This window comes from Galeopterus variegatus, unplaced genomic scaffold, assembly GCF_000696425.1.
Source record: "Galeopterus variegatus unplaced genomic scaffold, G_variegatus-3.0.2 Scaffold238, whole genome shotgun sequence".
In the NCBI taxonomy this organism is placed as follows: domain Eukaryota; kingdom Metazoa; phylum Chordata; class Mammalia; order Dermoptera; family Cynocephalidae; genus Galeopterus; species Galeopterus variegatus.
In genome coordinates this window covers 152,936-170,630 of record NW_007726349.1, presented here as the reverse complement: position 1 = coordinate 170,630, position 17,695 = coordinate 152,936, and the positions used below count along the sequence as shown (strand labels likewise).

The window sequence follows — 17,695 nt, the reverse complement described above, 5'->3', positions numbered from 1 at the left end:
TTTTTGGGAAACATTCTGGGCATGATGCTCTTGGCTATTTAGGAAATTATGTTTCCTAGGTCTGTGCTCCCAAATCACTTTATGCCAAGGGACATGGCTCTGCATTAGAATATTTATAAGCAAATAAGCAAAACCAGGTTAATCAAAACCACTTAAACGTTAACTCAGCTGTCTTGAAAAGAGTTTAATGTTTAATTCAGGTATCTATAAAAACATGCCTTTGGCGTAAAGATGTCAGAACATATATGCAATCAAGGTTACGAATATGCAACCATTGAAAATAACACTATAAAAATTGCCCCAAATATTTAAATCTCTAAGTGATTATCAGCTGAATACTCTCTGAGTGTGTATATCTGTGTAAGTATGGGCTGCATTTTAGGCAGACAAGACTTCAGAAATCATGCCTCCATGTTTTCTATCCAGAGGAGCTTTCATATTCATAAAAGTAATCTGTAAATAAGAAATCACACTAGGGTAAATATACATATGCACACTGCAGCAGCGAATACATCGGTCTCCCCACACGTGAGTAGGACATCGTTCTGTCAAAATCCAGTGCCCTGATTACTCTGTCAAACCAACACAATGTTTCTCTACTGTTGGGAAATGAAATACAACCAAACAATCAAGCTGCAGTTGCTTTCAAACCCATTCAATAATCCAAGAATTCCCACAAAAATAGCAGTGATATACTACACAAGAGAGGAGAAAGAGGGGGATGGGGAAAAAATGATCGCATAAAGGCTAGCATGATGGAAAAGTTCACTACTCAGAAAACCTTGTTTGATGGAATTTTTACACGATGGTATCCTCATTATGGGGAACTACTTTAATTTGGATTCCCCCAGAAGCAGAGCTGGGGAAAATTCAAGTACAAGCTGTGCGTTGGGGAGATGATCTAAGGAAACAGCAGTGGAGGAATGGAGAAGTGAGATATGAAATGGGAGGAAGCCAATAAGGGTAGGTTAACAAGCAAAGGCCCAGTATGGAAAACTGGTGCTTAATTCCATTGTAGAACTCTGGGGGGTGGCATAGAACACATCTTGCAGTTGCCCCACCCAACAAGTGAGGAAGCAGGGGGCATTGATTCATTAAATTCCTTTCTATCCTGAGCTGAATGCTTCTTCCAAGGGTATTAATTCCCTGATGCTTCTGTCTTGCTTTATGCATGAGTGGAATGTGTCCCATAGCCAGAAAAACAGCCCCTGTGAAGAGGCTCATGGTTGTTTTTGATAAGCAGCCTTTGACATGTAGAAGTGAGTGATGGGAGGAAATTACAGGGCTCTGAATGCACCTGCTACAGGCATCCCAGGAAGCTTTGGAATCATTCATCCACTCATTCATTCATGTGTTTTATTTAGTACTTAGTTGACATATATACATACTTCTTGTCTTAATAATTTTTACATTTTTACATACTCATTTCCTTACTTCATACACTTTGTGAGTAGAAATCAACAGAACAAGTAGATAATGAAACAGTGTCTAAGGATCAGTGCTATTGAGATACCTGTTCCCCAATGTTCACTGCAGCACTCTTTACAATAGCCAAGAGTTGGAACCAGCCCAAATGTCCATCATCAGATGAGTGGATACGGAAAATGTGGTATATCTACACAATGGAATACTACTCAGCTATAAAAACGAATGAAATACTGCCATTTGCAACAACATGGATGGACCTTGGGAGAATTATATTAAGTGAAATGAGTCAAGCACAGAAAGAGAAATACCACACGTTCTCAATTATTGGTGGGAGCTAAAAATTAATAAATAAATTCACACACACGCACACACACACACACACACAAAAAAAAAACGGGGGGAGAGAAGATATAACAACTACGATTACTTGAAGTTGATACGACAAGCAAACAGAAAGGACATTGTTGGGTGGGAGGGAGGAGGGAGGGAGGTTTTGGTAAGGGGCAACAATAATCAACCACAATGTATATCGACAAAATAAAATTTAAAAAAAAAAAAGAGAGATAGACATTCCAAGAAAACTTCATTGGCCACTGCTGGACTTATATGGGGAACAAACAGATGTCCATGGAGACTGTGAAAGAAGAAATTTGAAAGGCAGGTGTAGGTGAGGCCCATGCCATTGGATGGTGGTTCTAGATGCTCTGACCTCTGACCTTGGAAATTTTGTATAAAAATGGAGGTGGCTAATTCCCAAACACTAATAAAATGTCTGCAGACAGGAGTTTAGACCTCACAATCTTTGCCTGCTGCTGTTAGACCAATTTATGTTATGTTACATGGTAAATGGGGTTTTGCAGATGGAATTAAATTAAAGACCTTAAAATAGGGAGATTATCTTGCTTTATCTGGGTGGACCCAACATAATCACATAAACCCATAAAAGCAGAATAGGAATCAATCAGACAGCTAGGACAGAAAAACAGTCAGGAGAGAGTACAACCATGAGAATGACTCATCCCACAATGGCTGGCTTTGAAGACGGAGGAGGGAGCCATGAGTTAAGGAAGGTGGCAGCTTCTGGAAACTGGGGATGAACCTCTACTTACAGCCAGCAAGGAAATGGACCTCATTTCTACAGCTACAGGGAACTGAATTCTGCTTACCAATAGAATGAGCAAGTAAATGGATTCTCCCCTAGAGCCTCCGGAAGGAACCCAGTCTTGCGGATACCTTGATTTTAGCCCAGTGAGATCCATCTTGGATGTGTGACCTAAAGAACTGCAAGATAATAAGTTTGAGTTCTGCAAACCACTAATTTTGTGGTAATTTTTTAGGACAGCAATAGAAAACAAATACAAATAGATGTCAACATGAGTACCAGCTCTGAACTCTTCATTTTTTGACTTCCTAGAATGATTCTTTAAAGTTGGCTTTCAAGGTCACCTTCTGGGTTTGGTGAAAGGAGCACCATGATCTGGAAGACTGAGGGTTGACACAGGAGCTCCAGCTTGGTCATACCTGGTGCAGATTCTCTGTGTGTCCCTTCAACTTAATTTGTTATTATTAACTTGTAATAAGTGCTCTGTGTGCCTAATCTGTTATTGTTTATTGGAAGCATGAAGAGGCATTTTCATATCTCTTTGGAATTCTACAGTTTTGGTATAAAAACCATTATGTGACTAGTCTGGTTTTAAAAAAAATTAATGGTCTTGGTTTAAAATCAGCCAATATGTACAAGCAGAGGGCTTCTGCAATTCACTAGCTCAAAATATAGTGTTGATGTCAAATTTTCCTCTTGATGAATCAAACCTTTGCATTTTATTTTCTTTTCTGCATGGAAAACTCTAGCAAAGAAAGAAAAACCATTTCAACCACCTATTCATGCAATGACTGCCATCCTGACTGTGGAGAGACCTTGAGCTAGAATACATGGATTTGTAAGATTGCAGCTACTGTTCTGGAAACATTCCTACACTTCTAACAACAACAAAAAAATCCCCTTCTTTATAAGTCAGGGTTGAGAAGGTTGCTGTCAAAGAAATTAACCACTAGCACCTGAAACTGTGCCCCAAAAATACTCAGCTCGTGTGGTAGATACTTAAATATCTAATTAACCAAGTGAGACATTTTCCAGCTGTGGTAGTTGAAATCGGCAAAGAGTTGGTTTCAATTCTAGGTTCAACTCCAAACTCCAAAGAGATAAAACACCATATACTTCTCATATCTTTCTTTTTTTTTCTTTTTCTTTTTTTTCCGTCTTTTTCGTGACCGGTAAGGGGATTGCAACCCTTGGTGTGGTGTCACCCTCACCGTGCTCAGCCAGTGAGCGCACCAGCCATTCCTATATAGGATCCGAACCCGCGGCGGGAGCGTCGCTGCGCTCCCAGTGCCGCACTCTCCTGAGTGCACTACCGGGCTGGCCCTACTTCTCATATCTTTCTTTTTTTTTCTTTTCCTTTTTTTCCGTCTTTTTCGTGACCGGTAAGGGGATTGCAACCCTTGGTGTGGTGTCCCCCCCCCCGTGCTCAGCCAGTGAGCTCTCTAGGCATTCCTATATAGGATCCGAACCCGCGGCGGGAGCGTCGCTGCGCTCCCAGTGCCGCACTCTCCTGAGTGCACTACCGGGCTGGCCCTACTTCTCATATCTTAACCTCATAGTGGGACTGAGCATTTTAGCTCTTTTCCCACAAATGGGTGATTACTTACCTTGAGCTAAGCCACTGAGGTAGAAATGGAGGCAGAGTACCACAGTGGTTAAAACAAGCTGGAAATCAGAAAAGAGACCTGGGTCCAATTCCCAGCTCCTCCATTAGCTGTGATTCTTGGGTCTAACACTTAACCTCTCTTGGTTCATCTATAAATGGGGATTAAAGAGAATCTTCCTATGAATCAATATGTAAAACACTTAGCACATTGGATGTGTCCAGTGACTGCAGGCTTTAAGGTTCTCAGGTAAGTGCTATCAAGTATTATGAAGTGTCTTAGACATTCAGAAAACATTTTTTTTTTCCTAGATTGAATTGAGCCACTTCAAATGGTCAACAATTTATTTATTGTTCCCTGGATATAGAGCTTTCCACAGGCTTCTGTGGGAGAAAACACAAGGGTCAGGGCCTTACACAGAAAGGCAAATGCCGCATGATCCCACTTATATGTGGAATCTAAAAACGTTTAACTCATAAAAGCAGAGTAGAATGGTAGTTATCAGGGGCTGGGGGGTGAGAGGACTGGGGAGATGTTGATCAAATATCACAAAATTCCAATTTGATAGGAGGAATGAGTTCAGGATATTTATGGTACAAAATGGTGACTATAGTTAACCACAATGTATTGTATTGCTGAAAATTGCTAAGAGAGTAGATTTTAAACGTTCTCACCACACACACACACAATGATAAGTACATGCCTTAATGCATATGCTACTTAGTTCAATTTAGCCATTCCATAAGGTACACATATATCAAAACTTCATGCTGTACACAAGAAATATATACATTTTTTATTTGTCAGTTTTAAAAAGGTTTATGATGGGCCGGCCCCGTGGCTCACTCGGGAGAGTGCGGCGCTGGTAGCGCCGAGGCCGCAGGTTTGGATCCCATATAGGAATGGCCAGTGCGCTCACTGGCTGAGCATGGTGCAGACCACACCGTACCAAGGGTTGTGATCCCCTTATCGGTCAAAACAAAACAAAACAAAACAAATCAAATCAAAACAAACAAACAAAAAAATAAAAAGGTTAATGAAAAGGGTTGGGGCTTACACAAATTTACTGTAGAAGAAGGTTCAGGAAACACATGCAAAATCACAGAGACCCTGGACAGAGGAACCAGTGTGTGCAGAAATGCTGCTAGTGGGCAGGAGAGAGCTTATCAGGGAAACGTGGTATCTGAGGTAAGATGGGCAGGTGAAGAAAGCAGATTACCTGGCTCCATAAGATCATCTCTAGAAGGACTACCCAGGCAACTTCTACCTCCAGTATGAGATATCTGAGGAAGAGCAAAGTTTCTAAGTAGGCTAGAAACACCAAAATATGAAAGATTAGAATACAAGCATTCTTTCAACCACTGCTTGCTTGCTTATTTAGATAAGGTTGCTAAAGACTCTCCATATGGAAATGGCCTCCCAGGAGTCTGTAAAATCCAGAGATGGAACCAGGTAGCAAGACCATGACTCATGCTCAGCTCTCTCTGTGCACATCAGCCCATGAAGGATTCACTATGTCCAACTGATTTGTTGTATACTGAAGTGGTACTCAGGAGCCAAGGATATAGTCCCTACCCTCCAGGAGAGTACTCTTTCTTCCTTCCTTCCTTCCTTCCTTCCTTCCTTCCTTCTTTCTTTCTTTCTTTCTTTCTTTTTGATTAAATAAGAAAATATATACACACACACAGAATGCTATATCATAGCTTGTTTTAAATTGTATATCAGTAGGGCCACAAAATACAGAATATGCAATTAAATCAAACGTACCAAAACACATCAGAATCAACTATAAGGTTTTGGGTTTATTTACATTTGTTTGTTTGCATGGTTGGTTTTTGTTTTTTGGTTTTAGTAGCAACATCTTGGACCTTTACAAGGCCAAAACATGTGTTTGTTAAGGCTGTCATAACAAAGTACCACAGACCGGGGGTGCTTAAATGACAGGGATATATTTTCTCACAGTTCTAGAGACTGGAAGTCTGAGATCAAGATGTCACGGGGTTGATTTCTTCTGAGGCTTCTCTCCTTGGCTTGTAGATGCCGTCTTCACCCTGTGTCTTTCCATGTAGGGATATATTTTCTCACAGTTCTAGAGACTGGAAGTCTGAGATCAAGATGTCACGGGGTTGGTTTCTTCTGAGGCTTCTCACCCTGGCTTGTAGATGCTGTCTTCACCCTGTGTCTTTCCATGGTCTTCCTTCTGAGTGTTTGTCTCCTATTCTCCTCTTCTTTTAAGGACACCAGTCAGATTGGATCAGGGTCCACCCATATGACCTCATTTTACTTTAATTACCTATTTAAAGACCCCATATCCCAATACAATCACATTTTTAGGTACTTAGAACTTCAACATACGACTTTTAAAGAAACACAATTCAGCCCTTAACAACATAATTCGGTATAACTAGGGTGAGGCTAATACATCAAAATATTTTATCAGCTAAGTTTGAAAATCACTATTCTCAGTTCTCATGCTGTAACATGCCACCTGAGAAACGGGTTAAAAATAGATATTCCCTGGGGCTCATATCCAGATATATGATCCAATAGATTTGGTGTGGATCTGAGGAAACAGGCATTTTATAAACATTCTAGGTGGCCTTTGAAAGGTACTCTGAGAAAAATTTGATTCTCAGAGTGTCATTTGATGATCTCCTGTTGACCCTTATTTATCTGCAGGAATCTGGGTGGTCCCTGGTGACTGGGGGGTGGGGGGGATATCTTACTTCTGAAGGGAAGGGCAGGGTTCCAAAGACCTTGAAACATAGAACTCTCACCCATGCCTCCCTGACTTGTGACTTGCAATTCACCCAAGGAAATGGGCAAATGTAGGTAAAACACCAAGCCTTGTGTGTGGCATAAACTAATAGTTCCTTTCTCTTAGTTGCCAGCGCTGAACCCCAAAGCATCAGGAAAGTATCGGAGGAGATGATGAAGAGACGGCTTTCAGCAAACCTTAACCAAACTCTTGTCTCTCCAATTCTCCAAGTTTAGCGTATTTCCCCAGTGTAGCAGTAGGGATTCTTTGATCACAGGAAAAGAGGAATGGGTTCTGACTAACTTCAGCAGAAAAAGAGATCACTCAAATGATACAAGGTAGCTCAAGGGATGGAGGGATGGATAACCAGGCTTAAATATAATGAGAGGAATCAGGTGGATCTGGGGTCTAGCCCTGGGAACTATCTCTTCTCTCAGTCTTACCAGGATATCACTGCTGAAATGAATCGACTCCAGCATTTTCATCAAACATGTTTTTTCTTATTTTGCGTCACTACACTCAGCATCCAAAGTCTTGGGGGAGAGGATGCAATTGGCCTGCATATCTGCTTTAGTTGGCTAAGGAAGGGTGTCTTGATACATCATCCCTCCAAGACCGCACACATGAGGGACGAGAATTAACCCCAAAAGGGCAACGAAGTGCTGGCTTCCTCAGGGCAGAAATAACAAGTGTGTGCTCAGTGCCCCCATTACCTTCCTGCCTATAGGCACGGCCTAAGTACAGTGTGTCTCAGGCCGTGAAGGAGGGCAGGAGGCTCTGCTGTTTTGATGCCATTTTTCTAAGGGCCATAGTAGGTTCGTCTGCATTATTTGGAAGGAAGGAGTTACCCCGTCTTCACTCACTCCCACTGAAACTAGCTTGCCTCCTCCTATGCCCAAGTAGGGGGAAACCACAGCTGCCCTATCTATGTGCTTCCTGCCTCATTCCCCTTCCCTATTGAGTATTTTTTTTCCCCTGGAATGGTATTTAGATCTCAAAGGAACAGAGCATGAAGACAGGTCCTTGCTGAGGCATCAGTCACAGAAATGAAGAGCAGATATGACAAATCGAAATGTCAGCATTATTAGCGGGTTTGCTTGAAGCTGTTTGATACCGATTTAATGATACAACAAGAAATGGGACAGATTTGCCCTGGAAGGGGTATGATGAGTAGGGATAATGTCCTAAAATTAAAGCCAGGGAAAGGAAGAAAGCATATTAAGCCAAGTGTCCTATGTGTGATAACTTTGGAGTTCCCCCCCCCCCAAATGTGGTAAAATGCCTGGGAGACTTGAAGGACAGATGAATTAACATATATGGGAGTTATAGGATTCAGCAGCAAAGGTGAATGAAGGTAGCTACTTGTACGTTTCATTATTTCATCACATCTCACAGTGAAGTTGGGGAAATTAAAATCTGTTAATGATTGGCTGATTTCTTGATGCAATCCTTCATGCTCACTAATAAATGTCTTGCAAAAATTGGGGAGCACATGAGATCTGTAAGGAGAAGTGTAAAATGCAGGGTCTTATGAAGACAGCGTTCTTTTAAACTTTTTAAAAATGTGTGTATGAATTTCTTATTTTAGTAGGGAAGCTTACTTGAAGATTATCTGGTGGCCTGAGATTTTGCAGTTTTTAGAAGTAGAGAGCTAATTACTTTGGTACAAACTCCTTTTGCTTAGAGAAAATTACAAAGATGGGACCATTGGCTATATAAGATTAAAGCAAGCAAACATTCACCAATGTTTTTCTTGCATGCACATGCACACATGTGAACATACATGGAACCTGCATAGTCAAGGACATTGATGGCGAGGATCTCACACCTGCATCCTGAGGGTCCTCTCAGCAAGTCACCACTTATCCTAGATTTCTGCTACCTCTAAGCTAATCATTAAAGTTTGGCTTTAGCTGATCATTTTGGGAGGTTAATGTAATGAAAAGAAGGTTGTTCATGTTTCCAGAGAGCTAGATCTGAAGGCAGAATGAGAGAAGCGAGTTATTAGGCTTTTAAGAAATGGAATGGAGTATTCTGAAGCACTGAACAAGTTTGCAGAGGACAAGAACCAGGATGCCTGCGTGGAAAATGTCATCCTCCTTGGGGAGTCCCAGAAATTATTTGCTGTGGTTCCAAAGAAAAAGGATCAATTTGTTCTTCCATTGGAGACCAATGGGGTTCTGAGTCATTAGGGTTGGAACATAAAAATAGGCATAATTTTATTTCATGTTTTAAGCCCTCATCTCAGCTATCTATATTTTAAAAGCCATCTCATTTGGGAATGGGAGAAGGTAGTTAATTCAAAGCCCTTTAAAGCAAAAAAATTGCTTTTAAAGTGATACAGAAATATCTTCAACTTTTTGTTTTGGTATAAAATATATTAATGTGCATTAATTTGTTGACGTTCAGTGTGAATCTAAGGCCTTTTCTTCGAGTGACTTTTCTGTTGCTGGAAATCCCTCATTATCTTTCTCAAGTAAACCACACTAACAGGTCAATCTCCAGGAACTCAACTATGGCCAACTGTTCTTGCAAATAAAGTTATACTGAAAGTCTCAATCATTTTTTTAAATTTATTTTTTTTTCCTTTGGCTGCTTTTTTGCTACAAAGGTAGTTGCTGTGGATTGAGTGAATTGTGTCCAGCAAAGTTCATATATTAGAAGCTTAATTCCCACTGTAACTGCTGAGGGTGGGAAATCCTATTACGGTAATTGGAAGGTGGGACCTTGAAGAAGTGATTAGATTGTAGGACTATGCCATAGTGAATGGATTAATAATGGTGGTCAGGGGTGTGGTTCTTAGGGCTTTAAAAGGAGAGCACATGAGAATCTCTCTCTCTCTGTTCCCCCATTTTCTGCCATGTGAGACCTCTCCATTGCTGTAGAGCCACCACCAAAGGAAACCCTCACCAGATGTGTTCCCTAGTCTTTGGACATCCTAGCATCTGAAACTGCAAGCAATAAATTTCATTTTCTTATAAATTACCCAGTCCCAGTTTTTTTTTTGACATAAGCAATAGAAACAGACTAATACAGCAGTGTTGAGTGTTTTCAATGGAGACACAATCGGCCCTTTTCATAAAAAAGTTTAACAGCATGTGGTCTATAGTATCAGTTCTGGTTTTGCTTAAAATGGAAAGAGAAAGTCAAGACATATCTGAAAGATTCTGATTGCTGAATCTCCCGAATTTCTAAGGATTCTTTTTCCACTAATATTTCACAGTCCCCTCACCCACAGCTAATCAAAATAATTTCTGAGGCTTGCTTTCTTAGCACGTTTCCAAAGCATTTAACTTAGTTTTCATAGAAACAGCTCTTTTTCTTACTGCACTCATTTTTCATCAGTTTACGTAATATTCCACTAAATAATGTAATTACAATAACAAGTGCAGCTGGCAGTAGCAGCTCTGGGAACACATACAACTGCCTCTTGGCAAGCAGACACTGCCACTGGTGAAGAGAAAGGTAAACTTGTACAAAACAGTCACTTCGTAGGATGCCATGGACATCTGCCAATATGTTTTAGGAAGATACTGGACAGTATATGTTAACCTGGTGGGTTTGATAATTAGGTCAGGTTCTTCCATCCAGGTTCATTCACATAGCATCTCTTATTTCTAGTATTCGTGAATTTCACCTTGACTTTTATTATTATTATTTTTTTCCGCCATGGTTATTTGACAAATGTATGTCTTTTCCACTAGGCCGTAAGATATAGGAGGACAGGAACCGTGTAGATTTTAGGTATATCCTTATATCTCCACTACCTAGCACAGTGACTGGAATATAGTTCATGTTCAAAAAACATTTCTTGAATAAATAACTGAATGGAAGCAGGCATTCCTACAATAAGCCATCCTAAAACTATAGTTTAAAAAAACATGAATCTCATGAGGTCTCAGCAAGGATTTGGGGGTAGGGCAGGCTTACGTTTTCTTCCCTGCTGTCCTAAGAGCCACTGAGGAACAATTGGGATTTAAAAGGGGTGGGGGTGTGAGAGGCAGGGAAAGGTGTCTCTGATTCTGATAGCTGCATTCTAAGGCAGTCTGGAAGTTTCATTATCTGATGCCCGGATGAAGGCAATGGCTTTAAGCCAAGAAGATCATTAGCAATTTGCATTCTGCAATCCACATCACTCTTATATCTAGCAGAAATGAGAAACTTGCTTCTAACTGGCAAATTAAATATTGATAACACAGATCTGCTCTACAACGTCTTTCACAAGGCTGGTACGATGATTTCAGTGTTTCCAAAATTTCAGTCATTTGCATTCCAGTGTCACGATTTTTGTTATAACTGCGGGCAATCCATAACATTATGTAGTTAATATTTATCTTTAAAGCAACTCATTTTTAACCTAAATAAATGGGACAATAAATGGCACATAAAATACAAAGTGTGCCAAGGAAACTTTGTATTGCCACTGTAAATGGAAAACAAATACCAGTAGTCATAAATAAAATTTAATGGAAAAAAAAAAACAAATCCATTAATGTCTAACAATTATTAAAAAAGCTTTTTTATACCAGGCACTGTTCTAAGAGCCTCATATGCACTAATTATTTTAATCTTTGTTTGTATGCACAAACACAGACACAGGCACACACACACAACTTATAAAATGAATGCAGTTATTATCTCCATTATACAGATGAGGAATTTGAGGTACAAAGGATTTAAAATACTATGTGCAAGGCTACAAAGTGGTAAATTACAAAGTCTAGATTTTATCTCAGTAGGCCTAGCTCAAGGCCCCTAATTCTTAACTATTATATTTTGCAAACGATGTTTTTAAAGTCTAGAGAGATGCTTTGTCTGCTGCAGGCTCTAAGCCTGAGGCACACTCCCCTTCTGTTAAAAAGAAAGCTTAGGAAGTGTTAGAGAATTGTTAAAGATACTTTAGTTTAAACTGAGAGTTTCTCATTGACATAAAAAGGATTGAAAGAGAATTGAAAAGGGAATAACTTTCTCCCTCAGTGATTCACCCTTTCTTAATGACTTGGTGTTCACTGCTGAAAGCTGTATCACACAGGGCAGGTGCCTCACACTTAGGAACACACCGAGCTAGAAATTGGGGGTAGCACGTGTATTTTCCAGGATCCTTTGTTCAGCTCTGATCTCCATGTTTGGAGGGTACAGCAGACATCTCTGGGGGCATTTACTCAGTTAGCAATGGCTCCCTTTCCCCGATAATGGAGTCTTCCCTCAATAGTGTGCCCTGGGCAACTAGGTTTATTTATGCCACGTCCCTGGACAGATCAGATCGGACCAAAGTCAACAAGTGATCCAGACTGGCCCAATCCAATACCTTTCCCAGAAATCTGTAACCAGAATGCATCGACAGCCAGTCCTTATACCTGTGAGAGGTGATGAAGCATAAATTGAAGGTGCTGGGAGATGCTTTGTGCATAAAAACATAGAAGGAGCCTTTCTCAAAAAAGAAATTCAAGATGCACCCACAAAGAGAAACGAAGACAAGAAAGCAGAGAGCACTGCGTGAGTCCTGACAGTTTTCCAATTCTAAGCTAGGGTTCTCAGGAGGAAGGGTTGTGTGCCTTTTCTGCTTAGGCTAGTCAAATCAGTCTCTGTTATTTGTATTAGATACTAACTGTAACAGAGTGAGGTGGTTTTCCTCTGAATGCACCACCATGTCATTAACTACAGAGCCTGCCCTTTGAATTGTCTTTCAACGTGGGGAGATCAGTAGTGGTAGACATGCCCTGACTGTATTCTCAGGCCTGGAGTTCCCAGGAGGAAATGGAATGAGAGAATTAGGAGGAATGGCACTATGTTAACAATAGCTAACCCTGTTGACCATGAAGCATACATTTTTTTGAACTGTTTTAAAGAAGTCATTTGGGCCAGGCAACAATTCAATGAGGAAAGTATCCCTATTTTATACATAAGGAAAGTGAAGCTTTTAGAGACTAAGGGGTGTTTAGATCTGGGATTTGAACCTAAAACCATAACCAGAGCTCCACCAGCTCTAACCACCCCTCTTCCTATGCTGACACCTCTGGCATCCATTTGCCATATTGCAGGTAAGGATTTGGGTTCACAGAACAGACTCTAACCCACCTCGGAATCATGCCTTTGCCAAACTCATAGTTTTCTTACCAAGTTTGTTAATCAGCCCCCAAAGCAATACCTCAGGTTCAAAGCACAAAAGATCCCTCTGTAACCAAAAATGTTGTGAATGCTAAGAAACGTGGGTATCTGAATATCCTATCCCATGACCACACAATCTTACCAGCTTATAAATTGCTGAGGGAGACAAAACCTACTGAGGTCATTTAATTTCTCTCTTAGTTGTTTATTGATCCATATGTTGGTTTCAAATGCCAGAGAGGTAAATGTTGATAATTGCAAGATTGTACAACTACTATTACCATGGCCTGTTGGTGTTGATCAGCAGTGATCCTGGGACAAGCTGGTAAATACAGCCTATAGGAACAGGAGCATTTAAGGTACAGATTCCATGGTGAGCTCTTATGGGCCATCTTCCCTAAAGAATCCAGCCAACAATTTGAAATGTAAGCTCAGAAGGTTCAGTCTACTTTAGATTGACAAAACTTGGGACGGAGGAGTACACAGGTTTGCTGTTGTGTAGTTTTCTCATTGGCAATATGAGTAATCCCGATAGATTTCTGAGAAGGGTGAATTGTCTGTCAGGTGGAAATTCTTCTCTGGGGAAGGGTGGGGGCTTGGAAGCTCAGGATAGTGCCTCTGGGGCTGAGTTGCATCCTGAGATGAGATGCCACCTGCCTGCTGACAATACCTAATACTGAGGGAAATGAGCAAAGACTGCATCCAAGAAAGTTCCAAAAAACCCAAGGCAAAATACAAAGCAGGTGCCAAGCTGGGTACAAAGTAGGTTAGGGTAGGGAGAAGTGATCTGTGCGATACCAATTTGGCAGAGAAAGCATCTACATTGAATTCCACAACCAGAGTTCAAACAGTTGCTGAGGATTTATATGTGTGTCCCACAGCTATGTATGTAGAATGAAAGGGAGAAAAGAGAAGAGGTGACAGAAGCCAACACTGTGAGTAACATAGAGGATCCGCGTGGATTTCTTCTGTGAGACTCTATGAATTAACAACGCCAAAGCCTGTTCTCCCCACCCTCCTGTTGAAGGAGATTCTCTTTTTGTTTTGGTGACAATGTGCCTGCTACTGGGGATGAATCATGATTGCTATAGCACATCACTGAGATCTGAGGTCCTTTGTCAATGTTTGATGTTGAGATTGGCCAATGAGCTCTAGGAGAATATCTGCAGAGAAGCTTCTGGGGATGATCTTCCTCTGTTAAAATGCAAGTGCCATGAGATAAAGCTCATCTGCTCCTTTCTTCCTGATGAGAATGTTGTCATGTAAGGAAGAGAGTCTGGGAAGAAGGCAGCTATCTGATGAAAGAAAAAAAGGCCAAGAGAAGCACAAAGATTCCAAACCACTGCCCTGATACTAAAAACCCACTGAATCAGCCCTGGAACTGGGAGATAATTAAATGTTTTTATCTTTTTGATAGCTCTTAGTCAGCTTTTCTATAACTTGCAGACAATAGCATCCTAACTGACAAAACTGATATAATTCTCAAGGATGTTTTTCAGAGTGTGTTCTGCAACCAAAAATGTTCTGTGATCAGCTGAGTTTGAAATAAGGTGTGCATTGTATTCATCTCTCTGCATTTCACCTTTGCACATTAAAGGCTCTGAAAAGTCCTGCAGTTAAAAAAAATTGACTTTCTTAAACTTTATATTTCCTAAAATTAATTAATCATGGAATCTTTAAAAAAATCATAATATCTGATAGAGCCAGCACTTTACAGAGTCTGTTTTTGAAAAATTAATTTAGGATTTGTGAGAAGACAAAGGGGAGCAGAAGGAGCAGGTTTTGGATATGCCGACTCTACACAGTGTCGATATGCACGAAACAGGAAGGGCAGTTTTATCTCTTTGCATTATCTGCTATTTACAGGAGGCCAAAGAAGAGTGATACATTTTACAACTCTCCACTTGTATCACTGAATTCTGGCAACAGAATGTGCTAAAGCAGGATTGTAGAGTTTATAACAAGACAATTGTCCACTCTTCCTGTATAACAAATCTGGAAATGCATATTGATTGCTGCATTTAAAACATGTTTTAAGTGTGATTGGCAATTCGAGACCCTTAAATGATGTTGCTAACTAAATAGATATATTTTTCTTCCACTCTCTCTCTTTCTAGGAAAATAAAATGAGATTAAGGAAAACGTACTTCATTGAGATGGCCAGGTTGTAGCATTTCATTTCTAAATTTCTTTTGGAAGTGCTTTAAAACAAAATGTTTCCCCCACCACACTTTAATAAAGGAGGTTTTCTTCTGAGGTGGAAAAAGCACTGACACACACAAGAGAGAAAAGAAAAAAGGGATGAAGGAGGAGGAGTAAAATGTAGAGAAGCATGGAACAAAAAAAGGGAGAGACAGAAGAAAATATCCAAGATGTAGATGTCAAAGACAAGACACCCACCCACACATAATAACATTGGGGGACCCCCAGAGAGAACTGGATGCCTAAATCTAACAAAAGGAGAAACTTCACTGCATTCTCTTGGGTACCATTTAAATTTTGAACCACATAAATGTGTGTTCTATCGATTCAAATATGGTATCTATTGATTCAAAACACGAATGCAAAAACTATGACAACAGCAACATTCACACAGCACCAGCTCACAATGTTAGACATGGTCTTACATGAGGCTATTGGAGCCACACGTAGGACTAAACTAAATGACCCGTTATATCAAACCTTGGCTTGAATTTGTTTAACAGAGAGAGGACACTGTTCTTGCTCCTAAATCACAGCCCTGTAGACAATGTCCTCATCAATGAGAAACAATCAACTCCTCACATTGCAAACAAGCACTTTATTACATCCTGTGTCCTTAATTCGCCAGGTGAGTCTCATTTGCAATAGAGATTTCAGTATTATCTTAATTCTGATGAATTTATCAGGGACTCATGGAGACAAAGGCACACATTTCTCTTTATCTAGCTCTGACCTAGTTCTGGCCATCGTCCCTATCCAAACAGGAAGAGAAATCTGAAGTTGCAATACATTATTTACTAGGATGAACCAGTAATTCAGACTGCAGGGAAAAAGCAATAAGAGAGCTCAGGAAAGCTTAAAACATCTTGAAGGCTGTTTCATGAAGGAATCACAACTAATGTTGGCACAGGTGCTTAGGAGGGAAGTGGGTAGAGATGAGAGGTTAATAGAGAGGGCCATGCTGGGATATTGCATAAAATAAATATGCATAAAAGAAAAAGAAAACCTCAACTCACTTTCTCAGTTTTATGCAACTGGATTCTGTTCTCTGTCTTACGTTAGAACTTAACAAACCTGACGCCAACAGCAATTGTGAAATGGAAATAACTTCACAAATCATTTCCATCTGAGGCTACCAGTAAGTAAATGCTCCAAAACGTTACAAGGCAGTGTATAAAGGCATTCGACAGGTTTAATAAATTATTCTTATTTAGTGGATACCTTTGAGCATGATGGTCCCCCAATTCCAAATCTTACTGTTGTAGTTTTAAAAGCAGCACATTCCTCTAATTTTTATAAAAATTTGGAACCATGACTGTAAAGCACATTGTCCAGTAAAAACGACAATCTTCCATCAGTGACATTAAAGATAGACCAATCATGACTTTGAACTCATCCATAGGAAACATTAATGTGTTTAGAAAGAAAACAAATGATGCGTACAGGGGAGAAGAATTCCACTACTTCTTACAATGCCATACCCATGCCAAGAAGGATGTCCACCGAGACACAATGAGAGCAGAGCAGTGCCACCACGCTCTATTTATAGCAAACCACTCTCCTCTCATCTAGGGAACACTTTCTACATCTAATATACTTAAGCACTAAGACAGTGTCATTCTTAAGTAGAGAAATAGAATATGAGGTTTAAAATTCTGTCTCCCTCTCCCAAATGCACGAATTGCTAAAACCAAAAGGCCTGTGGACTACCCGAATTCTCCTAGAAACACACTTGACAGAGTAGCTGCCCCATCACCCCGGTCAACCCCAGTCAAAGAGCATTTTAGCCACTCAGCAAACAGCCTGGTGCTTTCAATAAGAAGCCAGCAAGACATCCTTTTGACCTTTGTTATTACTTAGACCTCATGCTGTACATAAAAAGAGTACAATGATGTCAAACAAATTCCAGAAGAGAAGTATTTATTGCTGAATCTAAATCAAAAAATCCATATCTACCATAATGGCACTTCAAAAGAAGATATACTGTATTTACCAGCTCAATCAATACTAAATTAGCTGGGATAAATATTTTCAACTCTACCAGTCTTAAGATGAAGGTTGTAATTCAGACCCAGTGTCTAGGGAGAGACAAGGAAATTTTTGCTTATTCCACAGAAAGGAGAACCAGGAAGCATTTCACAAGCAGGTACACCTACCCTTAGCTGCTCTCTTTCACAATTCATCTGTTGTCTTGAAACCTACAAGGAAAGGAAAAAGAGAAGGAAGAGTCAGAACGTTCTGCATATGAAGCAACATGAAAGAAAAAAAGAAAGTTACTTCTAATCACTCAGCTCAAGGAAGACCCAGAATGAATTAATTACGTACTTAATTTTTCTTTAGGTCTACACAGCCGAAGCTTCACTTGGAGTTTCAATTGTGTGATGCAAAAACACAGCAAGGATCCGTCAGAAACTCACAGGCGGATGAGGAGAGAGGTGCGGGACAGAATGTGGGAGGCAAAATCTTCCCAGAGTAAGGGCACTCCTCTTGGCA

At 40.3% G+C, this 17,695-nt stretch overlaps 1 protein-coding gene across 1 annotated transcript in view; it reads right to left on the bottom strand.

The window, feature by feature from the left end:
- Nucleotides 1-17,396, bottom strand: part of RBFOX1 (RNA binding protein, fox-1 homolog (C. elegans) 1) — a 593,087-nt gene extending 575,691 nt beyond the window's left edge. The window contains exon 1 of the mRNA XM_008566382.1: nt 17,359-17,396. Coding sequence (XP_008564604.1) covers nt 17,359-17,385 — 27 coding nt within the window. The 5' untranslated portion in view covers nt 17,386-17,396. The remainder of the gene's footprint in view (nt 1-17,358) is intronic.
- Between the last annotated feature and the right edge of the window lie 299 nt (nt 17,397-17,695).